The 22,412-nt window shown below is 46.7% G+C and overlaps 1 protein-coding gene across 1 annotated transcript; it reads left to right on the forward strand.

The window, feature by feature from the left end:
• Window positions 1-1,207: 1,207 nt before the first annotated feature.
• LOC118772154 (ubiquitin-conjugating enzyme E2 H-like) lies at window positions 1,208-21,925 on the forward strand. The gene is made up of 7 exons (XM_036520438.1): window positions 1,208-1,454; window positions 15,911-15,987; window positions 16,095-16,169; window positions 16,909-16,948; window positions 17,525-17,577; window positions 18,568-18,696; window positions 19,729-21,925. Exons 1-7 carry the CDS (start codon window positions 1,402-1,404, stop codon window positions 19,851-19,853), a joined length of 552 nt encoding a protein of 183 aa, XP_036376331.1. The 5' UTR covers window positions 1,208-1,401; the 3' UTR covers window positions 19,854-21,925.
• Window positions 21,926-22,412: the final 487 nt, after the last annotated feature.

Below are 22,412 nucleotides of genomic sequence, written 5' to 3' on the forward strand. Positions count from 1 at the left end.
AATAAGCCCGGATTTGTTCGATTGCATTTTAAGTCAGCATTGCCAGTAATCACTGAGCTGTATACAACATGTTTTAAAGAGGAACTAAACAAAAAACCCAGAGTCATTAGGGGAAATTGGTAAATTACTCCCTGCTCCCCTGGGAAAATGTGGTCAACACTCTTGGAAAAAGTCAAATGACACGCAAACAGAAAGAGAAGAATTGTGGGGAAAGACATGCCAATGCACAGTCAGTTTGTAAGACATGCCAGTGGTGTCAAATAATTAATTTTGTACTCTCCGTACTTGTGACAGTAGAGTCAAGAATAAATGACAACCATCTTTCTTTGTCAGTTTCATTTGACACTTAACTCCTGCCGTTTCTACATCTGGACTGAACCATAATTCTGGTGTATCTCTCAAATTGTGTTCAATGTCTTTTTATGTGTTTTGCAACATGCTTGTTCATCACAGATGCTTTGTGCCCCACAGAATAAACTTTATTTCCCTTAGCACAAAACTTGTGTGTCATTACAGTAAAGTGACATATGCATGTGTGCTTCTGCCTGATAACCAATTCTAGCTTTTTTAAACTGTCCGGGCGTCTGATCGTTGGTTACCCCTTTTTATTCCTGATGCAGGATTTTTGATAAAACTGAACTGAATAATGAAAAAGCATGCTTTCCTTTTCATGGCATGCTTCTCAAAAACTAATAAGCTTAAATGTACACACAAAGTCAAACACATAGGAACTGAAAACTGACAACAAAGACGCTCATTCAACGTTCAATTACATGCTGTATGAGACGCACACTGCAGCTGAGCATTTGCTTGAATGTAACGTAGAGGGAAAATTTGGATGTATAAGCAGAGGAATAAGATGAAGAGAAAAAGAAGATATGCAAGAAAGTGAAATTGGACCAAGTTTATTCTGCAGTCATAGCAGATGTATCTGATCTGATGCTGTGTGTTTAAATGGGATTAGACAGAAGTAAACGTTTGTAATGAGTCAGAATTACATCTCATTGTGGTCATTGCGACTAAAAGGGCCTAACTGTCGGTGTTGTATGGGTATCGATTATGCCTCGCCAAACCATAACTTAACGGACAGTATACCGTCCCCGTAACTATAAAAACTACAAATCAACGCACGCGTTTTCTTTTGACGCAAGCCCTCTTTCTGCTTCTGGCGCGCATGTATGACGTAATCAGCGGAGGGATAGAAGCTTCAGGGCAGAGAGGGGAGAGACAGAGGAAGCAGATAGAGAAATAGCTGCGGAGAGAAAGTGAGGGGACGTTGGACGGGTTGACACGGTCTGCGTTTGGGCAGACAAATGAAAAATAGTAAATAATACCTAAGCAGAGCGTTTGAACGACCGACAGAGGACATTATTGTATTGTTATCCTGCAGAAGATATAAAAATGTCGTCTCCAAGTCCGGGTAAAAGGCGAATGGATACCGACGTGGTGAAACTGTATCCTTTACAGAACATAAACAACAGAAACAAAAAAGATCTTGTTGTGTACGAGAACCCGTACTGACAGCTGTGTTAAAATGGTAGATCTAACGTGTACGATCCATGTGTGACAGTTGTTTGGCTGAATGTGTTGTATGAGTAAATAGTAACGTCAGTAGCTAGACTGAGGTGGCTGTGGTTATTATGACAACAAAAGTGAAAAATGCTATTCGTATATTCGCCAATGATTCTACATAATGATAGGTAACGTTAGCTGTGTAACGTTAATTAATTCAGATGCCTGGTCATATTCTTTTAAATGTCTTGACTGGGTAAGAGATCGCAACGTCAGATATGTGATTTTTGAACGCTTTTGTCATTTGTTTGCCGAGTAGACTGTCTAAAGGTATTGTTGCAGCACAACCAGCAGTCGATAGGAAAGTGCCTCATCAATAGTTGGCCAAGTATAGTTTGTGTTATCATATTAATTGATTTTATAGCTAGCAAGCTGGCAAGTTTGTCTGATTATGTGATGCAGTATTTGGGGTATTGCGAGCTGGCTATGTAGCTGGCCACATTGTTTATGATTCCTCATTAATTATAAAGCAAATAATGCAAACATAACAGTTGATAATAAAGAACATAATTAGCAAGATGGCTAAGACAGTTAGCTGAAGGGCCAGGTAACTTAGATTACCAGTTTCTAAGCTGGCTGGCTGGCTAGGAAAACTAAACACGACCTAAAGCGTCAGGCCTTTGTATTTGGACATTTTCAGCTGTTGACTACTCAATGTGTTGTTTAAATATACTTACTATCCATGAGGCCATTCAGTTTATGAAATGACTTTTATTGGGATTGGATTATTACATGCAATTTTTGGATTTTATTTTCACCCATGCTAACATTTTTTATTGCTAGATGGGGCATATTGTTAATGTTAGCAAAGGCCAATACTTGTCACATTTCTGCAGAAGCATCTAGCTGGCTAATGTTGTATTCATTATCGCAGCCTGTTTTATTTTCTGTCGTTGAATCGTAGGAAGTGGGAACCACAACAACTACAAACAAACAAAATCAGCTAGCCAGCCATCTAACATTTTAACTGGCCACGACTTGTTTTTGCGTTGGAAGTTAAAGTTTGTGCAAATCAAATTACTCTCTTGGTCTGAGAGCAAATAATATAATCATGTAACTTAGCTAGCCAACTCGTTAGAACCAGTGTCATTTTTCAGTTCATGTGCTGCACTACCTTCCGTCAAAACATTAAAATGTTTTTGTACTACCTATACACGTTTTCAGCTTACATCACCACATACAGAACGTCAAATAACATATGAATCACTTTTTTCGTAGCTAGCTACAACAGACCTGTAAGTGAGTTTGCCTAGCTAATTCTGTTAATCTTTTAACAAAAGTTTACGTTAGTGCGCTAGCAGCTAATATTCCCAGTTTTACGACGCTAGCAAGCTATGTATGTTCTCTGAAGATCTACAAACGTTGTAACCTGTCAAATGAATAACATTAGCCAGAATCCATCGTCGAGGGGTTTTATTTGTATCTTGTCGATTATTTTCGGTCACCAAGTCCATTTATGGTCACCAAGGGTCGACAACTTTTGTTCAGCTTCTCAGCTACGCAATTTGAAGATCTATTTCCACTATGTGCTCACGATTATAGCTAACGAGGCTGGTTTGGACAAAGTCAGCTTGTTCACTAGCAATAACGCTACTTTAAGTTAACCAACGTTAGCTTAGCGAGCATTTCTGCTTAGGCCTTTTCCCGCACCATAACTATTTCCAACTGATGGTAATCAATGGCGACCTGTCACTCTGTTGTATACTCTGTAGTCACTTATTAGCGTACTTAAAATGACATGGAAGCTTGTTGGAATAAACGGGACCAAAGTTAAAAACACAAGGTTAAATGCTATTATCTAGGCTAAATCAAGTGGTCCACAAACCACATCCCCTAACATTGCTTATTGGGTTTCTTTTTTGGGCTTTACAGTGTGTCAACGTATGGTTGATTTCATACGTAAAAAGTTGAACACAGTGTTACTAGTTACTGAAGTTCTCTGGAAGATTCAGAGGGCTGAGAACAAGTTGTTTTGTTTTCGTCCTTTTGCAGTGAGAACTTGCATACTGATTGGCCGGTCTGTTACTACCCGGAAACTAGTAGAGGGTGGGCCTAAATGAACAGCTGATGGATTTGCAACAAAACGTGCTCATACAGGCAGCAATTTGTGGCTGGTCAGGGATCGGTAAACTTAACAGGAATATACCTTAGTTTAACTCCTGTACAAAATTAGTTAGAAAAATTAGTTTAAAGTATAGCCTGTTGCCCACAAAGATCTCTACCCCAGAACATGTTTTATGTTTATTCGTTTTTTTTCTTGAATACTTTGAAAATAGTTGTTGGAGGTGTAATAATAAGAATAACTGAAAACATTTAGTCTCAAGTTAAGGCCCAATGCATACACAGGTTTTTAAGCAGTCTGTAATTTAGAATTGTAAATTGGAAGCTTGGGTAGATTAACCTTGCATATTTGTTTACATGTCACACTTGCTCATTGTGACATTTGATCCTCGATTTAAAAATGGATACTAGACTTGCTATTGTAAATACTAGAGTGGCAAATATGTATTCCAGTCCTCTTTTTGCTTCTCAGAAAAGAAACATGCTTGTTTCATGAGCAGCCCATGCGATGGTGTGTTTTCCACCAAGATGAGGATACAATGTGGAATGTAAGTGAAGTTAGGTTGCCTAGGCTTTCCAAAGGGGATTGTGCTTTGCTTTGTATCGTGCACTCAGTTGCTGGACATTTCAAGCAGCTCTGGCAAAAGAGAGGCACACAGGGGTAAGTCCTGAAACCCAGAGGCCCCCCTCCTGGTGTGCTTTCTCTAGGCATTGGTGTAATTTGGTCTCTCTCTGGCCAAAGCGCTATTTGGCTTTCAGTCTAAAGCCACGGGGAGATGTGGCACAGCGCAGAACACCATCAAATCCCCCTGTTGCCATTGAGACCCGCAGTGTGAGAGACAGTCTAGTCAGCTGTAACCTCCCATAAGCTGCTGCTGTCAGTGATGGCTGGAAGCAGGTTTGGGGAAAGCCAGCTGTTGAGGGAAGGCACATATAAGGGGTTTGTGTGTTTGTGTGTGTGTGTGTGTGTGTGTGTGTGTAAGTGTGGGGGCTGCGTGTGGGGGTTGGGACTGCACCAGCACGCTCTCTGCCCCCTTAGCTCGCCACATCCCAACTTTTCAATATGTAACCGGAACCTGAAAGTCATACCAACGTGAGAGACCGGCTCTCTGGCGAGGCGATACCGCCAACCGAGCTCACGCTCCTGTGGGCAGAGGAGAGATTTATGGGAAGTGCTCATGGGGAAACCCAGGTGATGAATGTCAGGATGACTTATGTGTGCAGCAATGGAGTAAGATAAGCCAGTGAAAGATAGTGATCTGCCACTTTTACACCCCTGGTATCAATACGGCACAGCAGGCTGTAGCAAACAGGTCTCGGCTGACAATGAGATGAGCTGTAGGTTGTAAAAGTATGGTTTGTGGCTCAGACCTCTGAGGATTATGTAACATTTTTTCTTTCCCCACATAATTAGGTTACACTTTCAGCAGCGGCAGTTTAGATCTGATGTCTGTAAAGCCTTTTGTCAGTCTACAGATTGATTTTTCGGGGGCATTCCCAGCTCTGGGTTAAATTACAGAACTGTCTAATCTCTACTGAAATAATTTTTCTTTTGATATTATGCCGTTCTGCGCTAATTCTAATGCTGAAATAAAAAGAAACCGGATCATTCTTTGATCCACTTTTCCAGTGTTCCACACTTTCAGGTCTGCATGCTGAAGTCTTATATTTTGGTAATTGTGTAATCATTGATCACTCGCAGAATAGGAGTTTGGACTGCATATTTGTACTGCAGGTTATGTACATACTGCACTCCACTTGAGTAACACTTGCACACATATAACATTTGCTCATTTATATAATGTTCTACGCACGGTGTCGTTGCGGTCACGTGACCTGGTTTTGTTCCAGTCTGTGGGAAAGGAGTTTTTTTTCCCCCCCCCCTGCAGTCAGAGCCATTCTGAGCAGCACGTCTGGTAACATTATCCGCGTTGTAAAGCCGCTCATTCATCGGAAAGCGTCCATTCGCGCAGTTCCCCCTTTGCCTCGGGTGCCGAACAATAAGCGGCGATTGTGCACACCGAGGGCGCCGGAGGCCGGTATAAATCAGCGCTGACCGCCGATTATGACGTCAGGGAGTGTTGAGGAGAAAAGGGGATTTCTCCAGGTCTCCTCTTCACTGCCAGGCGGACAATAAACATGCCATGCTTGTTCAATGGAGGGAAATCTTGTCGCGGTTTTATCATTAAATCCTCTGGTATTGTTTTGTTTCAGCCAGCCTTGCGTGTTCAGGCAACGGGAACTCTCAAAAGTGTTCCTTTCCCTTCCACAAGGGCTCGAGGGTTGGTACAGGACTGTTGTTGTAACTGAAAACAAAACAGTAATTATGTTTTAGCGTGCAAAAGAACTTTCAGGCTCCAAAACATCTTTTTCATTGCTTGAGCGTAGCGTAGTGGTTAAGGAGCAGGACTTGTCATCAAAAGGTTACAGGTTCAATTGCCTGCTGGGGCACTGCTGCTGTACCCTTGAGCAAAGTACTTAACCCACAGTTGCCTCAGTAAAAATCCAGCTGTATAAATGGATAACACTGTAAACAAAAAACTGACGTAAGTCACTCTGGATAAGGAGCGTCCGCTAAATGCCAATAATGTAATGTAATGAAAGCCATGTCAGTAGTTTATCTGGAGAGATGTGAGGCGTACAGGCATACATGTGAATTAACACATCTGGACCAACATCCGGACACCCAGCTTTCCCATTGGTGGGCTTGGCCGGTGGTGGCTTTTGAGAAGCTACGGGCCACCTTGGTTGTCACGGAGAACGGTGCTCTGGAGCGCCCCTCATTTCTCTGCACAGGGAGGGGCACCTCTTGGGTCGGAATTTCCGAGAGTTGTCACCTTCAAGGTTTGCCATGCATTGTTAGCAACAGGTTACCGCCGTAGCTTAGATGGTGGGCTGAATCAGCACTTGCTTTACCATCTACTCCGCGCTTTTCTGTGTGGCGTATCGGCACAGACGCGTTTCTGTGGTGGACGCGTCGGACCAACACGCTTCCTGCTTTCGAGGCATTTGTTTAAGTCTGGCGTGTGGGACGGGTCCGTTGCCAGGTGTCTCCTGTAGATTTGCATGCGGCCCGGAGCGCACCGCTTCTCAAAGCCCTGCTGATGCCATATTCGACTCAGTATTTCCATTCTAAATTTGACGCGAACATAAACGGTCACTCATTAGTTGTCCGCCACCTCCTCCCCCTCCGCAATTAAGCATTTTGAAGGATATGCTGTTAGATAAATTGTGTGAAGAGTGAGCACCCTTGTTGATCTGAGATTTATCTGCAGTTCACTCTGCGTCTGATGTGTGGTTTTATTTCAGTGCTTCATGTGGTAAAATCAGGGATGCTGTATAAGCCCAGTTCCAGTTCTGCTCTCAGAGCTGGAACCAGGAACATGAAATGTGCAACTCTGTTGCTGTCTTTTGCTCAATTTTTCTGCTGTTGGCAAACAGAACAAAGCGCAGACCCACATCGCTGCTGAAGTATTGAGTGCTTTCCTTTGATTTGGTGTCCGTGATCAAAGATGTGCACTTAGCTTGCCAGAATCTCAAAATAGCTACTTGCTCAGAAGTCCACTATAACCTGCTTTAGCCACTCGCGGGCTGCTCAGGTTGGACAGAAAGGTAACAGCTGTAAGGTCGGTGGTGAATCGTCTGTGCAGCAAGAGAAATGTCCAAATTCTGGGAGCAGGAACCTTTTAGAAAACAGGCATTTTTAAGGTGTTAGCAAGCACATTTTAGCTGGCTAATCTCATGACAGATCAAGGATAAATATTTAAAATGGTTAACAGCCAGAGTTTACACAGATTTCCCACAATAATTCTTCACTACCCCTTTCACTGTCTGGCAATTATCCGATATCTCATTAAATGAAACTGATACCTCTCAGCCACCCGTGATTGGCCGAGCCTGGCGGTGGGCGGGAGCAGCTGCGAGTTGTATTGTGTAAGGAAACCCAGTGGAAAGGCCAGCTGGAGCCCTGCCAGCTCTCTGATTTGCAGGACACGGCTTGCGGTTCCCGTTCCCCGCGTCTCAGGTTCCGGGCATGGAAAAGCCCCTTTACGCAAGATGGGGCGGGCTGAAGCAGGCCTGGAAGTTATCGGAGGACAAATTCATCAGAGGCGCAACGCAGAGACTCCAGGCACTTGTTACATTGTGTCAAGTTTCAGCTGGGACAGGCCCTGGCTGGCGTACCAGTCCAGGGCTTATCTGTCCCCTTCCACACAGCCTCCACCCCCACCCGCCTCCTCTCACTTCTGACATCCGCTGTTAATCAGCATGGCTTTGTCTCTCTAGACGAACTGTCCCCCCGGCTCTGCCTGCTCAACTCCACGTCAGTTCATGTCCTTTTTGTTCAGCCGAAATAAACAGATCGCCAGCGTGCTGAAAAGGCCGTCCGCCTGCTTTATCCGCTGGGCTTTGGGAAAGAGGGCTGGCGTTTCGGCTGCAAGGCGAAAGGCGACCGGGGGAATATTCCAGCGGGAGCGATCAGAACTGGCTGAGCTCCAGAACCTGTACCCAGCTACACTCACACCTGTGGAGGGCGAGCCAGGGCGGGCCAACCTCCCAAAAAATAGAGGCGCTGCCAAACAGCTTCATGTTTACTTAAGTAGGGTGATTCGCTCATTCGCTCAGAAAAAATTTTGGGGGGTAAAAGGGGGGGGGGGGGGATGACAGGACTGCCCCTCTCTGACCTGATTCCCCCCTGACTGAGGGAGATTTAGGGCCCCCACAGCTCTGGAAAAACAGTGGGGCTTCCTGCACGCTTGGCTTCCTTCTCTCTGAAAAACAGATGGACGTAGAGCTCCTTTCACGGATCAAGATGTCAGGCTTCTTTTTTGTTTTTGCTTCATGGTAGGGTAGCTCGGTTGAGTTCGGCTCGTGGTTTCAAACCGTCCCCCTGCTGTGTCAGTGGTTATGCGCGGTAATTGGGCCGGGTGTTGCAGAACTCTAAAACCAACACGGGAACTTACTGTTAATTTGTTTCACAGATAAATCGTGGACATTTGAGGCAGAGAAATAGAGGAGCAGAAAAATACATTGCAGATGTCCAAATTATATATTTGCTTGTGCCAGTTAATTTGACAGTAGTTTGATTATAACATAGCCATTTTTGTCCATACCAGAATCACACAGAGTAATTGCCAAAACTCAGACCAAAATGGGAGATTGTTCAGAAGTTATGCAGGGGAAGCAACAGTGTTCATATTCAATCACCTGATTGTCAGATCATCCTGTTATCATCCAGATAACATCCATTCTGTTCCATTTGCAATTGTTGTAGCTTCCTTGCATAGATGACCATGTACCTTATCTACAGCATCAATGTTAGTAACCATAAAGCTACCAGACACTCATGACAAGCGGGCGTGTATTTATCAGATGCTAATCTCGGAACTTAATCAGACTCGATGGGCTACACGACGCTCTCCGCGGCGTATGCAAACATGGCAAGAGTGTCCGAACGCTACGGCAGGCCCAGCTCCACTCGATTTCTGTCCTGCTGAGCAGACCCTCCCTAGCGCGCCCAGCAGCGCTGCAATATCATGTTAATCCAGCCGGTAATGACATCAGCTACAGGCCTCTGATTAAAAGGGAAGCCCTGCGTTCTGTGGGCAGGCGTATTAAACAAACGCAGACATCTGAAAACATTTACGTTCCAGAAAACGCCGGTGACAAGAGGACGCCGGATCCGATGTTCCTTTCTGTCACTCACTTCGCGGATTTGAATCCGTCATTATTTCCAGTGTTTGTAATTTGGCACATTTTATTACTCTGTTTATAGTTTAGAGTTGGAGTGCTTTTCAGGAGGAGCATTTTATAATTGATGCTCAATCTGCTTGTCAGGTCCCGTTTCGTACAGAATGGTTTGATCCGAATGTAATGAAAAGACATGGCTGACGTAGGTATTGGTGTTGGGGGAAAGTCCTGGTGAACCGTTGAAGGTGATTTGGGCTTGTATTCTGGTTCCAAGGTCCCCTTTTTTTGGGCCCTGTGAGGGTCTGGTCCAATGGAGAGCGGAGGACTGGGGCACAAGCATTCATGTGCTACATACTATTTCTCCACGGGGCCTCCGGACGAGCCTATCTCTGTTGTGTCCCAGAGATGGGGCCTCCTGCCTCCTCTGTGTCCCGTTGAGAGGGGTGGGGCGGGGGTGCTGAGCCCAGCGTGGTGCAGAGAGAGACGGGTCCGGACATGTCAGCCTGTGGCAGGCTGTTGGTGAGGCAGCAATGCTCTCTGACCCCCCCTACAGTTTCACTATTGTTAATCTCCCTGCCACTGTCTGACCTGCCGGAGGGGCCTGCTTCAAACAGAACACTGATTGCTCAGAATTAGCCCTTTTTCTTCACCTTTTGAGTTGTTGGTGGGAAATTTCAGTTCTGGGAATCTGTTACCCTCTAATAAGAATCCTGCAACACCAGTCAAAAACTTAAAATATGATGGAAGTGTGAGTATCTGAGCCACAACATATGTGCAAGAAACCGCAAGCCATGAATAAATTTGCTTTCACAAGGTGAAAGATAATGCATGGTTGCAAACAGCAGAAAGGCAAATGTTCTTTCAGTATCAGCCAAGAGTGTGAAGCATTTGTTTGGTCTGTCCAGGTTTGTGCAGGAATTCGGTGATACTGAGTGGAACGGTACTGAAACAGCGCTAGGACACCACGTCGTCCTCCGTAAGGTTGAGCACCAAACTGACGTATTACTGAGGTTTTCAGAGGGTGAGGGCATATCCCTGGGGAGGCGCCGGAGATTTCGAAGGGAGGCGGGACCTGTGTTGTAGGCGCCGCCTACATTCTAATTTAAGTGTTTAGCCAGACGGTTAAAATATAAATGCACAGAATTCCATGCCAGTTAGCCAGCGACATTCAAAAGAAGCAGGTATTTGAGTGTCACTGTCGATACATATTCCAGCTCATCATATGTAGCTTTGAAGAACAGACTGTTCTATGGAATGACATTGTCACGGAACATTACCATCACCACAGCCTTCTATAGAGAATCTCTGTAGTACACTCTGATCTTCACCACTGCTACAGGGAACTGCCTGGGTGCGGAGACACTGCGGTTGTTCATGGATGTTGCATTAAATTTTAATTCCATAAGTATCTATTGTTATTATTATTTAATGTGTTTTTACAATTCCATTACACATACATATATACACATACACTTTATAAAATTAGAGATGAGCTTGGTGGAAAAGACCTGAAAAACCATTGAAGATCCTCCCAATAAGGTTTAAGCAAACGTTCATGCACTCATCTGGAATAACCCTGCTGGCTACATTTTCCTGTCATTTAATTTGTAGGGGGGTTCACTCTTCATGATGACAGTCTGGTTTCCATAGACGAAGCCTGGTCACAGGTGACACAGGACACAGAACATTGAGTCTTAACTGCATGCAGGAATGTACCTGAGCTGCAACTGTACAGGTGAACAGGGGGTTAAACCCCTTCACAGCCCTGTAATGAAGGACACAGCTGTGTAGTCGGCTCTGAATTCCCTAGCAGCCGCTCGGATGCGAATGCAAATGTGTTTTGTGCAGATCAAGGCTGCTAATTCCTACACAAACCGTCTGTTCAATCCTCCAGCAGAAACTGCAGATAACGCATTCCAGTCTATTCCTGATTAAATAAGCACGTTAATTACTGACCAATTAAAGAGAACGGGGGATAACGCTGCTGCAGAGGTTGGTCAAGGGCGTGGTGTGATCATACTCGCGCCAGTTTTCTTACAAGATAACCCGTGCACTTGCTTTACTCTTATCTGCCCATTGTTTTTGAGCTTGCGGTGAGCCTTGTTGGCACGACGAAGTGCTCTCCCAGCAAGGCCAGGATCAGAACTGGGAGTTAAGATGATGGTCTCAGCTAAGATGGATAGCGTGGCGTTCTTTTGTTAAGATGAGTAAGACACGGATCTGGAACCAACACCCTTGTTCATTTCCCCGCTAAAGGCCTTGGTCAGGCCTTCAGGCTGTCTTGTCACATAAGGAGGCGAGATTTCGGGGTAGCTCTCCACCCTCGGTGTTGTAACGTGCCCTCATCGCCGCCCGGTATTTCTGCCCGCGGAGCGACAGCAGCACTTCCTGCCTTTCCTCTGCGGGCTCTTTGATTTCCGCCGGGCGCCGAGCGCCGAGCGCGGCGTGGTGACGGCCGGCGAGCAGCGCGGCCATCGGCAGCGCTTAAAATGGAAACGGACAGCCTGGACGCTTCGGGGGAGAGGACGGAATCATAAGCAGAGCTGTCCCAGCAGAGCCGTCCCACGGCCTGGACCGTTTGTTCTAACATCACTATTGCAAGGGGGGGGGAGGTGGTGTTCGGGGAACCCCCCCCTCCCCCAATTTTAATCAGGGATGGAAACAGAAATTCATTATGAAATCCACTTTGGGAACTCGCCCCCTAAACCTGTTGCCAGGACTTTCACCACAGCTGAATTACATAACCGCCAACGTAATTGCTTTGAATTGTAACTGACAGCATCTGCTGTTAATTTACCTTCTGTGTCACTTTCGGTTTTCTGTGAAAACTTTCATATGGCCCGCTGTGCTAAAAATGAAGACCAGTGACAGTTTCAGGCTTAGAGGCTGACTGAGCTCAGCCAGCTTCCCTCTGTTCTGTAGCTTTCCCAATCTCCCTCCTTTTTCCCTCTGTTTCCTTCTCCCTCTCTTTCCTTTTCCTTCTCCTTTCCCATCAACACTGCCGTCAAATCCGAACAAAGGAGAAAATGTCTTCCTCAGTGTTACACCAGAAACACTTCACTGTATTATTTATTTGCCATGAATTAGAAAACACGGCTAACTGAAAACAACCGAAGACACTGTACAATAAGGCTAAGTTTACGTAACACTCACACACAATAGGCTTCTGTGCTGGGATGCGCTCGGCTTTGGAGGAAGCGCCCTGGCGCGGGGGACGTCCTGTGCAGATGCGCGCTAACGAAAGCCTCGCCGTTAGGGATCGCGGTCGATGTAATCACCCGCGGAGCGTCGCGCGGCGGCTCCGAACGTCAGGCGCGACGAAGCACGGCCGGGCGCGCGGCCGACAGCGGAGTGCGGCTGGGGGGCGACCCTTCCAGCCGCAGCGTACGGACGCGTTACAGCGTGTCAGCTCTGAGGGGCAGGGCCCTCCCTCACTTAGGCCTTTGTGTGCGAGTCGGAGTGTACAGGTGCATGTGCATGTGCATTCCTTTCTTTCCATTTGCAAGTCCCAGCGTTTGCCAGTTTCTCGCGCACCAGGCAGAAGTTGCCTGTGCTGATCTGGGACCTGTTTGAGTGTTCAGCATACGATGGTTAATTATATTTTCCAGGGCTGTTTGCTGGTAGCTGGATGAATGGCTAAACCGTAATGAGGCGGGATTGAGTGGGGCATTAAATAATGTTTGCGTTGTGGCAGCGTGTCTGTGCTGTGCTGTGCTGTGCTGGGTGGGGGAGCGAGTCTACGTTACATACGCTTCTTTCCCGTGGTCTCAGTGAATACAGTGAAATAATGGTACTGGATCCGGTCACAGCGTTCAGTGTCGTTTCAGCCAGATTTTCAACACTATGTATGATTTGTATGGCAGAAATCTGTGACACTGTAGCGCTCTGTAAAATGACACCCTGCGCTCAAGTAACCCAGGAAACCACAGCAACGTCGTTGAATTTGCCTGAAAGTGGACCTGAGTAGCTCTCCTGTGGCTTAGATAACACTGACCAACCTGCTGGGTTTCCCATCTGTAACAGCTGGTAATTTGCTAACACGGTCACCTCAAGGGCTGAGCGGTGTTGTAGAGTATGCAGTACAGGGCTGTTTAGGTCTGCCTTCCTTTAGAGCATCGGAACACAACCAGAAGAATGTCTAGTTTTTTAGCTTTGACGTGTATCGGATTAGAGGGGCATGAGAAAGGAAGCGATTAGCGCGGAGGAGATGATGAAATATGGAGTAATGTGGTCCTGCCTTTGAGATTCCCGAGGTGAGGCGTTTGAACGCCTCTGGTTGCCTCTCCCCTTTCAACCTGGCCCTCACACAGCCTGCCAGGCTGTCTTACCGAGGCTACGCCTTCCCACAATGCCTTGCTGAGGGAGGTAATACCGGTAACACTGGGCCCTCGGTCTTTGCGGCAGCAGTGAATCAGGGGCATCGTGCTACAGGTGGGCGGACTGTCGTAACCGGGCGCGGGGCTTGGCCTGACGTAACTGTTCATTTGGTCCTGCGGTTTGGGTGTGAATAATGTAAAAGTGGTCACCAGGCACGCGTCCTTCCTTTCAGAATGAGCAATGCGCTTCCCATGTGCTATGACTCAAATGGGCGCTGCTAAAAATAAAAGTGCAGTTTCATTGGGCTCTTTGAAAGCCACTGTCTCTGTGCCCTTGACAAGGTCCTGTCACAGACTTGTAGCTGCTGTGGTTTCTTGTACTCTGCATAATTTGGTATTTTTACACAATTTCTGAATGCTGCTTTGTTCAGTTTCACATGTGTGGACTCTAAACAGCAAAAGAATACGTACAAAGTCAACTGAATCAAAAAGGCTACAGATACCTAGCTAGGCAGCTACGCGTATAGGATATTAATCCCTGTTAACCCCAATATTGTGAATGGTTTCTTATAGTTGTCTCCTTTCACTTTGGCTGAATTTGTCTTGGCTTACTCCTGTTCCGAGGAGCTTCAGGGAGTGTGTGCATAGGCCTAATGCTGCATGACCACTTACTCCACTTAGGTTCTCGGTGTCTCTCCACGCAAGCTGACTTGCACTTTAAGAGGTTAATATACGTGCCTCTCCAAAAGCAGACTGTACTGTAATTTATTTATGGGTAAACAACTCAAATTTCGGGCACTGGATGTCGTGACACCCATCCAAGAACACCGAGATCCAAGGGAGAGGGAAGATTACACGGTTCTCGTGGGAAGTCAATAATCTCACACGCCAGATGTGTGTAATAATTACATAGTGAAAAAGTATCCCATAATCCTACTGTTTTCAGCTGGGTACATAACAAACAAATGGTATTCTTCCGTAAACGCACATGCTGCTAAAACCGTCACCCTTCGAAAATAACTTTCTTTCAAGGCAGCTGCTTTCCTCCAACTCTGAATGTGGGGGTATTTCCAGTTTCTCAGGAAGGAGTAATTATTGAGAAGCAGTATGGGTAACTGGCTCCCAAGCTTTAAAGACTCTAAAGACATTTGGAATCCTTTTACTTGGTGAAGTGGAAATCCACAGTCAAAAGAGGGAACCACAGAATCAGTAAAATAAGGTTGAGATCTGTTAAGATCTGTATGGCATGTGTGAAAGTGCCCAGTAAATCAGTTATTCCATCTATGATAGAGTAAAATTGAGGTTTTCCCTGATCTGGTTCGTAGTGTGCTGCAACTCTGAGTGGAGCTTTGTTTTTACCATCAACAGCATAAGACGTGACAGCCTAGCAGCCGTAGCTAATGATGTGTCAGAATTGGCGATCTCCAGCCGATAGCAGTCCGTTTAATGTTGTGCTCCCGGCCGTCTCTGTTCATCTCCACCAAATGCACATTTTCTGTCAGGTTGTGTATGTTGAGGTGGCGTGTACAGCTCGCTGGCTGCGGAGAGGCCGGTGGCTCCCGCTCCATTGTGTAACGAGTTCGTTACTGTGAGGTCCATCAAGGGCAACGTTTGTGAAGGACCAGCTGTCGCTCTGCTCTTTTGAATTTTCCGGCTTGTTTTGCTTGGGATGACCTAGCCAGACTGGAGTAACCAAGTCTGGAACTGGCCCAAAGCTTGTTGTGATTTTCACAGTGCAGTTGGAAACCTACTGGTAGAGGCTGGCTTGTCGTTCTTGCCTCTCTGAACGTGTAGCTCATGTGAAAGATCAGGCTTTAATAAACCACCATTTTGCTTTGCTCTAGTGCTAAACTCGCTATGCTAAGCTATGCCATGCATGGTACTGCTTGTCCGCATGGGAGGGAGGTTTTAGTAGACCAGGATGCCCGTAGCACAGTCTGACGCATATCCCCCTCTGTCTCTGAGGAAGTGGGTCCATTACATGTTATTTTCTTCACAGCTCTGAGGAAGTTCCTGCCACGCTGAAAATAAAGTCATCCACATTTACCGGCCACCAACGTGTCTGCTTCATGTACTGTTTGATATGATCTTGCAACTGTTACTCAGAACGATGTTTCAGACCAGCTCCTAGTAAAGCGTTTGGTGTACCCCTGAAGACACAGGCCTGAAAATAAGAGACTTGAATGTTTTCTCTTGTTGTGCTTAATTGGTCTTCGAGTTCGTTATTCAGATGAAAGCGAACATAAGTGACGAGCCTTAACCGGTTGTCTCAGCATCGAGAGCAAGCACGAAGTCACAATCCTGAGCGGGCTCAACGAATTTGTAGTGAAATTTTTTGGACCACAAGGAAGTAAGTCTTTACATCTTTCCATTACATGTCCTCATCAAGGCCGCTGCCTTTCAGACACCTGTTTGTGTCCACCCCCTGACTTGTGTCCCCCTCCTCTGTCTTCGCAGCACCGTATGAAGGAGGCGTGTGGAAGGTTCGAGTAGATCTACCGGACAAGTACCCGTTCAAATCTCCATCTATAGGTAAAGACATGGATTTAAGGTGTTTTGATATCTCATGGTAAAATGTGCATGGTTACAATGTTTGTCATCTGCAGGTGCGGTCATTGTTTGGACTTTAATATCAAAATGACTTCACAGCTGATTTCTGGGCCTTAAATTCAAGCAGTGCTGTGACTGGCACAGGACGCAAGCAGCTGCCCTGGATGATTTTAATAACCCTCCCACTGCAGCAGTGGCTAAATTAAACCAGCGTGCCACAATGGTGATGGTAGTGATTTTGTGAACCAGGTCACCTCTCCGGAAAACCGCCACCATCACCATTGCTGCACGACAGTTTGATTTGTGGGGAGGTGACCTGGTTCAGCATGGTCCCAGAGTGGTTGAACCACACAGCACTGGGGCTGGGATAGATGATTAGCTGGAATGTCAAAGCGTTCATTTAATCAGCCCGTTCACTCTCTGTTCAAATTCAAGAACAAGAGGAGGGCCTCAGACATTGAGTGCCTACTGCTGGAACTGAACCTTCAGAAAAGCTAAAGAGTTAACATTACACACTCAAACTCAGCAAACCTTAAGTCCATGGAAGTCTTCCATTTGTAACAGAACAAGTCAAGATAATGCATAGAAGGCTACTGTCTGAATAGCGGTAATGATTACCTCAAAGCAGGAAGTTTTATATTTTGCATAAAGAAACTGTTTCTGCTCTGTCACCTGTTATGTGTCAGTTATGATTTGTCTTGTGTTCTCTGTTCCCCTGCAGGATTCATGAATAAAATTTTTCATCCCAACATCGATGAAGCGTAAGTTGAGTTCATTATCTTGAAAGGCACAGAGTACAAACCGATTTGCCGCTCACATTTAATTTGACACACAAGCTGAGCTCAGAAAAAAGCGGCCTGCCACTGTCTCTCCTACCCACTTGCTGGTGCTTAACGTCCTTATTCACTGACCTGATGGGACATTCCAAACTGTTGCCCCACTTGGCACAGAAACTTGCCTTTGGCTGTTTCGTTTGTCGGGTCCAGCCAATAACTCCAGGCCTTAAACCTATTCAGATTCCCCCCCCCCCCCCCCCCCCCCCCCCGATCTGTGCCGAAGGTTCCATGCTATCAGGCTGCTAAAACCCTTATGAAACCCTTGTATGCTTATACAGTATGCTGATGTAGCACACAAGTGTTCAGGGAGATGGGGCTGTGGAAGCACGGGGGATGGGGGGGTAGGGTGTGGGGGGGGTCTCAGCGGGAGGTCCCATGCTCTTAATCCCCATTCATTAGACCTGTTTGCGTTTACCCTGCTGTCTCGGGCAGACGTCTCCCTGGAACAGGTACGGGTCATGGTGGAGAGACCTGTAAAATGCTGCCTCTGGTCTGTTGCAGGTCGGGAACCGTGTGTCTAGATGTGATCAACCAGACGTGGACAGCGCTGTACGGTGAGTTGATCGGACTCGTTAGGGAGCGGGTCTTAGGCAGCTATACCGAGATGGCGGCATGGTGCGGCACTGGTCCCAGACTCGGTGCAGTCGCACCTGATCCTCTTACCGCCCCGACGCCGAAGCTGACGAGGTAATTCCTCGAGCGATCGAGGTCAGCAGAGCCCTGCCCTCCCTGACGAGGGCGGAGATCCGCTTTAGTGGTGACAAAGGCTTCCCGGCCCGGCGGTACAGAGGACTCCGCCGTACTCTGCTCATCCCCCAATTCCCCTGTCTCCTACTGTCACTCAGTTTCCACGACAACAAGACGCCACCATCTCTAGGCACAAGAAAAATCAGATACCACATTCACATTTACTGTGGCTGTAAGATTGGTTGCAAGGGTCACGTACCAGATATAATTTGCAGCACAAATTTGGGTCATCACAGAGTATTAATATCTTCAAGCTTTGCTACGGAAGGTGCCCCAGTATACATTGTAATTCACATACTGTGAAAGTCCTGGAGGTGTTTCCCCCCCACAGAGAAAGCGTTCCAATTTATCCCTAGAATTTTTCATCAGTCGAACATTAGATTTAAAGATAGATATTCCCTTATGCTAGTGTAATTGGCTTTGAGAAGTTGGATTAAGAACAGAATTAATATTTTACCATTGTAGAAAACATGAAGTATAAACTGAATCAATTGGTAGTGTATCTGATTTTATCAGGACTACAACTACCTGCAGGTAGTAACAGATATTCTTTTGTCTAAGCCAGGTATGAGATGGATCGTTTGCTCTACAGAGACACCTGGTGGAAGTCTGCAGTACTGAACAGATGGGGATTAGCTATTCATGCACAACCCATGAAAGAGGCCTATCTAGGCCTAGCAAAAAAATTTCGGAGGGGGAGCACTTCTTGCACTGCAAATCCCTTTTACAGCCATTCATCCTGTTCATGTCAAGCCCGACATAATGAATGGATTTCCTCTCTCCTGTTCCCTTGGCAGATCTCACCAATATTTTCGAATCGTTCCTGCCTCAGCTGCTCGCGTACCCCAACCCCATCGACCCCCTAAACGGAGACGCGGCGGCCATGTACCTCCACCGGCCAGAGGAGTACAAACAGAAAATTAAAGGTCAGTCTCTGAAAGTCTCCTACAGACAATCCCATCATGCCGTGCATGTGGGTGAAGTTGGCATGCAGGAGTGAGTCATACATTGGTCCCTTACATGTAGCAAATACACAGCAGTGTATTTGATGCATGAGTGCGGACCCTGTGGTGAAACTACATTTCTTACAGTAATGCCACAACATACCCTATAGTAAAACTTCACAAATCAGAGAAGGTGAGTTATGGTGTGCAATGGGAACCAAGGTGCAGTCTGAAGAGCTGGGTTTCCGGTCTGGAAGGTGGTCGGTGACTCCAATGTCCTGACCGTGATGGCTCGTTCCTCCATGTCAGGGCCAGAACAGACAGCGGATGCGACAGTAAGATTACAGCTACATAGCAGAGGGACAGCCAGCCGCTCTGACATCGCAGGCGTGTTCAGGACTTGAAAATACACGGATGTGCACATCCTCTTACAAGCATAAGAAGATTTCTATAGAACTGAATTACTGCATTAAGAAGGTCAGACGTTCACATCGCACGACTTTCAGGGTGTGGCTAAAGCGTAATCCTGAGTGTAATCAACAAGCACCGAGAAACGTCGCCAATAAACTGCAAACCCAGAACCGGGGGCACTCAAAAACACTGCCCCGCAAGAATGAGCAGTCCTTGAAAATCAAGTCCCGGAGCAAAGGAGAGAAGGCGAAAGCCGGACTGCCAACAGAGCTGCATCGGGGCTCGGATGTCACTGTCTATCCATCAACCGCACGAAGGTCACTTTAGAAACCAGCACTGAAAAGATGTGTCGCAGTGAGGAAATCTATGTTGTAAGAGAGGAGGAACAAGACAAAAAAGCTGAATCACGCAAGAATTCGGTTTCTTTATACGTCAGAGCACGCACCTGCAACGTCTGAGGCTTTCACAGTGCGGCGTATAAGGCTCATCGTTGTTATCTTTGTCTATGCATTGCTCTGTGTGTCTGTGTTAATGTATGAAAGGGGCATGTCTGTCCTCCTCGATAACTCTCTGTCTTCTCCCCCCTCCCCCCCCACCCCGCAGAGTACATCCAGAGATATGCAACAGAGGAGGCCCTGAAGGAGCAGGAGGAGGGCGCCGGGGACTCCTCGTCGGAGAGCTCCATGTCGGATTTCTCGGAAGACGAGGCGCAGGACATGGAGTTGTAGTGACGCGCGGCGGCGCGCCCTCCCCTAAACACAGAGACTATGCGATTTCCTAACCACGAGAAGCAGACTTATAATATTCATATTTAAACGAGGCGATTGTTTTTTTTTTTTGTTTTTGTTTTTTTTATTACTAAACAAGGATTTTTATGGATATAGCGTTGTTGTATATCTCGCCCTCTGTGTGTTTCCCACCTCATTTCTCGATCCATTTCTCCGCCCCGCCCGAGGTGCACTGGCCACATTCCACTTTGGTAGCCTCGTAGCCCAAATGCATGTGATCGCTGTTCCCCTCCTCCAACCCCCTCCACGGTCTACCAAACCTGTGAGTGAACTCTAGGGTAAATCGGAGGCTTCTTTTGGGAAGGCCACGGGGAGCGTGCCTCCCCTCCTCCTCCTCCTCCTCTCGTTGTGACCAACGCACGCAGGAATAACCGAGGAAGTTGCTGGCAGTCGCGATACGGCTTTAAATTTTTTTCTGGAATTGTTAAAAGCGGATTGGGTGTTAAACGCTGTTCACTGGCAGGCTCGCTGGTCATTCCCACCTCATACTTTGGTCATGTTTTTTAGCGCAATTAGTGGCTGCTTGGTGTTCAGTTTCATCGTAAGGAGGCTACCTATTTTAAACGTTAAAAAAAGAGAAGGGGGTAGAACCCCCTATTCTGTCACGTGCGTCTTTGCCTGCCTTGGGATAGGCCTGGAAGGGGCCTGTTACTTTGAGCGTTCACCCACCTACACCAGATTCATTTCCATTCTTATCGGAGCATTATCGACCATAAGCCATTATCAAACATCCACAGATCTCTCCAGAAGATCTTTTAGAGTGAAACCATGGGTGACAAGGAAGTTAATCTACTGACGTTCAAAGCTTTTTAATTTTCATTGAAATAGTTTTGTAAAAATTATTTCTCGCTATAGACAGTAGAGAAATTGTATTGGACCCGATATTAATGATATACAATGCTATACAACAACAGCAAATATTTCGGGTGTTGTCTTAGCGTATATAGCGCCACACCCTGGCCTTGCTGGACTCGGCAGGCACTCGGGCCTGCTGTTGGGAGAGTACTGTAGACCTCTGCGGGCGCTAAGGCAGGCCGGTGTCCTCTCTCTGTGCCCAACGGCCATCTCCCAGCATTTAGCCACTCAGGTCTGCAGTGCACAGCTGCACAGCCAAGAGCAGTGGCTAGGACACAGCAGCGTGTGTCTGCGCAGCCAGCCCCCTTCCCCCCGCTCCCCCGTTACCTTTCTTTCGACAGCAGAAGGCTGAGCGGCTGCTCGTTGGCGTCCACAAAGCACAATGACGTTTCTCGATTTTCGTGTCACTGAAATGAGCAAACAGTCTTTCTGTGGCCCCCCACTTCCCCCCCACCCCCTCTTTGAGTTTTCATAAAACATGCTTCTTCATCACACACCCTTTTGTACATTGTGGCATGATACGGAAGTGAAGTTGTAGGAGCTTTGAGCTAGTGCTCTTAAAAAAAAAAAAAGAAAAGGCAGCTTGGTGTGGCTTCTGTTTGAGGCTAGAGTTGCGTTTGTTCAGTGTAGTGGTTTGCATTGGTGGGGCTTCACTAGAAGGTGATATCTGCAGGGGGGTGGGGGGAGGGGGAAGGGTTAAACTTGGCTTGTCCCTCTTACCTTATTGAAATTGCCTGTTGCTTGTGCTGAACTATTATTGGTGTTTGACTTGCATAGGGGTAGCTCAGATTGCTGGGTGGTGCATTCACGTATGCTTTTATCACATAAAGAAATGGCTCGTCTGAGATAATGTCCTGTAATGGAGAAGGTACAGTCATTAGATTTACGTTTCGTCTTTCCTGTGGGGTTTTCAAAGGATATTCCAAAGATTCCAAAGCTTATACTGCTTGTCCCTTTATGCAATCGCAGCGAGACTTGTACAGGTCACGTCATGTCTATTTTCATCTTAAATTCTGCTTTTTAACTTCAGGTAGCGCATTTCGGAGCTCTGCTGTAAGGTGCAGTAGATTGCACTGCGCACATGCAGGGGCTGGAAGCTGAACCCGTGCGCTGCGATCAATGCCACGCCGAGAGAAAAGATACGCGTCGGCCCCCCCCCCCCCGCCCCCCCCGTTTTCACTGTTCTCTGAGCCCTGGCCGTTATAAAGGCATCTGGATATTGAGGCCTGGTCTCGGGTCAGGATCAGAATGAGGTCAACCTGTTGGTGCGGGTTCCCACGTTTTAGAGTCTGAGCAATGGAGCGTGCAAGCGCTGAACAGTGTTACAGCGTCGCTCGGTCGGCTTGTCGGCGTCCGATCGTACCGTACCCTGAGCTGCCATGTGGAGGGTGGCAATTTCTTTTTACAAACCTGATCATTTATGCACGCCATCGTTAAACGCCGGCGTTCGGGGATCGTTCAGATCGTACCGTAGCAGGAGGGTAAACTTGAATTATAACTTGAATTGAATTAGAACATTTTAAAGTATTCTCGCAGGTTTTATGTGTTTATTTCCTCAAGTTTATGCAGTATTGTACTCCATCGAATGATATCACAGGTGTGTTGCCAACGATGTCAGTGTCCCGCAACGGACTACAGAGAACC

This window comes from Megalops cyprinoides, chromosome 25 (assembly GCF_013368585.1).
Source record: "Megalops cyprinoides isolate fMegCyp1 chromosome 25, fMegCyp1.pri, whole genome shotgun sequence".
In the NCBI taxonomy this organism is placed as follows: domain Eukaryota; kingdom Metazoa; phylum Chordata; class Actinopteri; order Elopiformes; family Megalopidae; genus Megalops; species Megalops cyprinoides.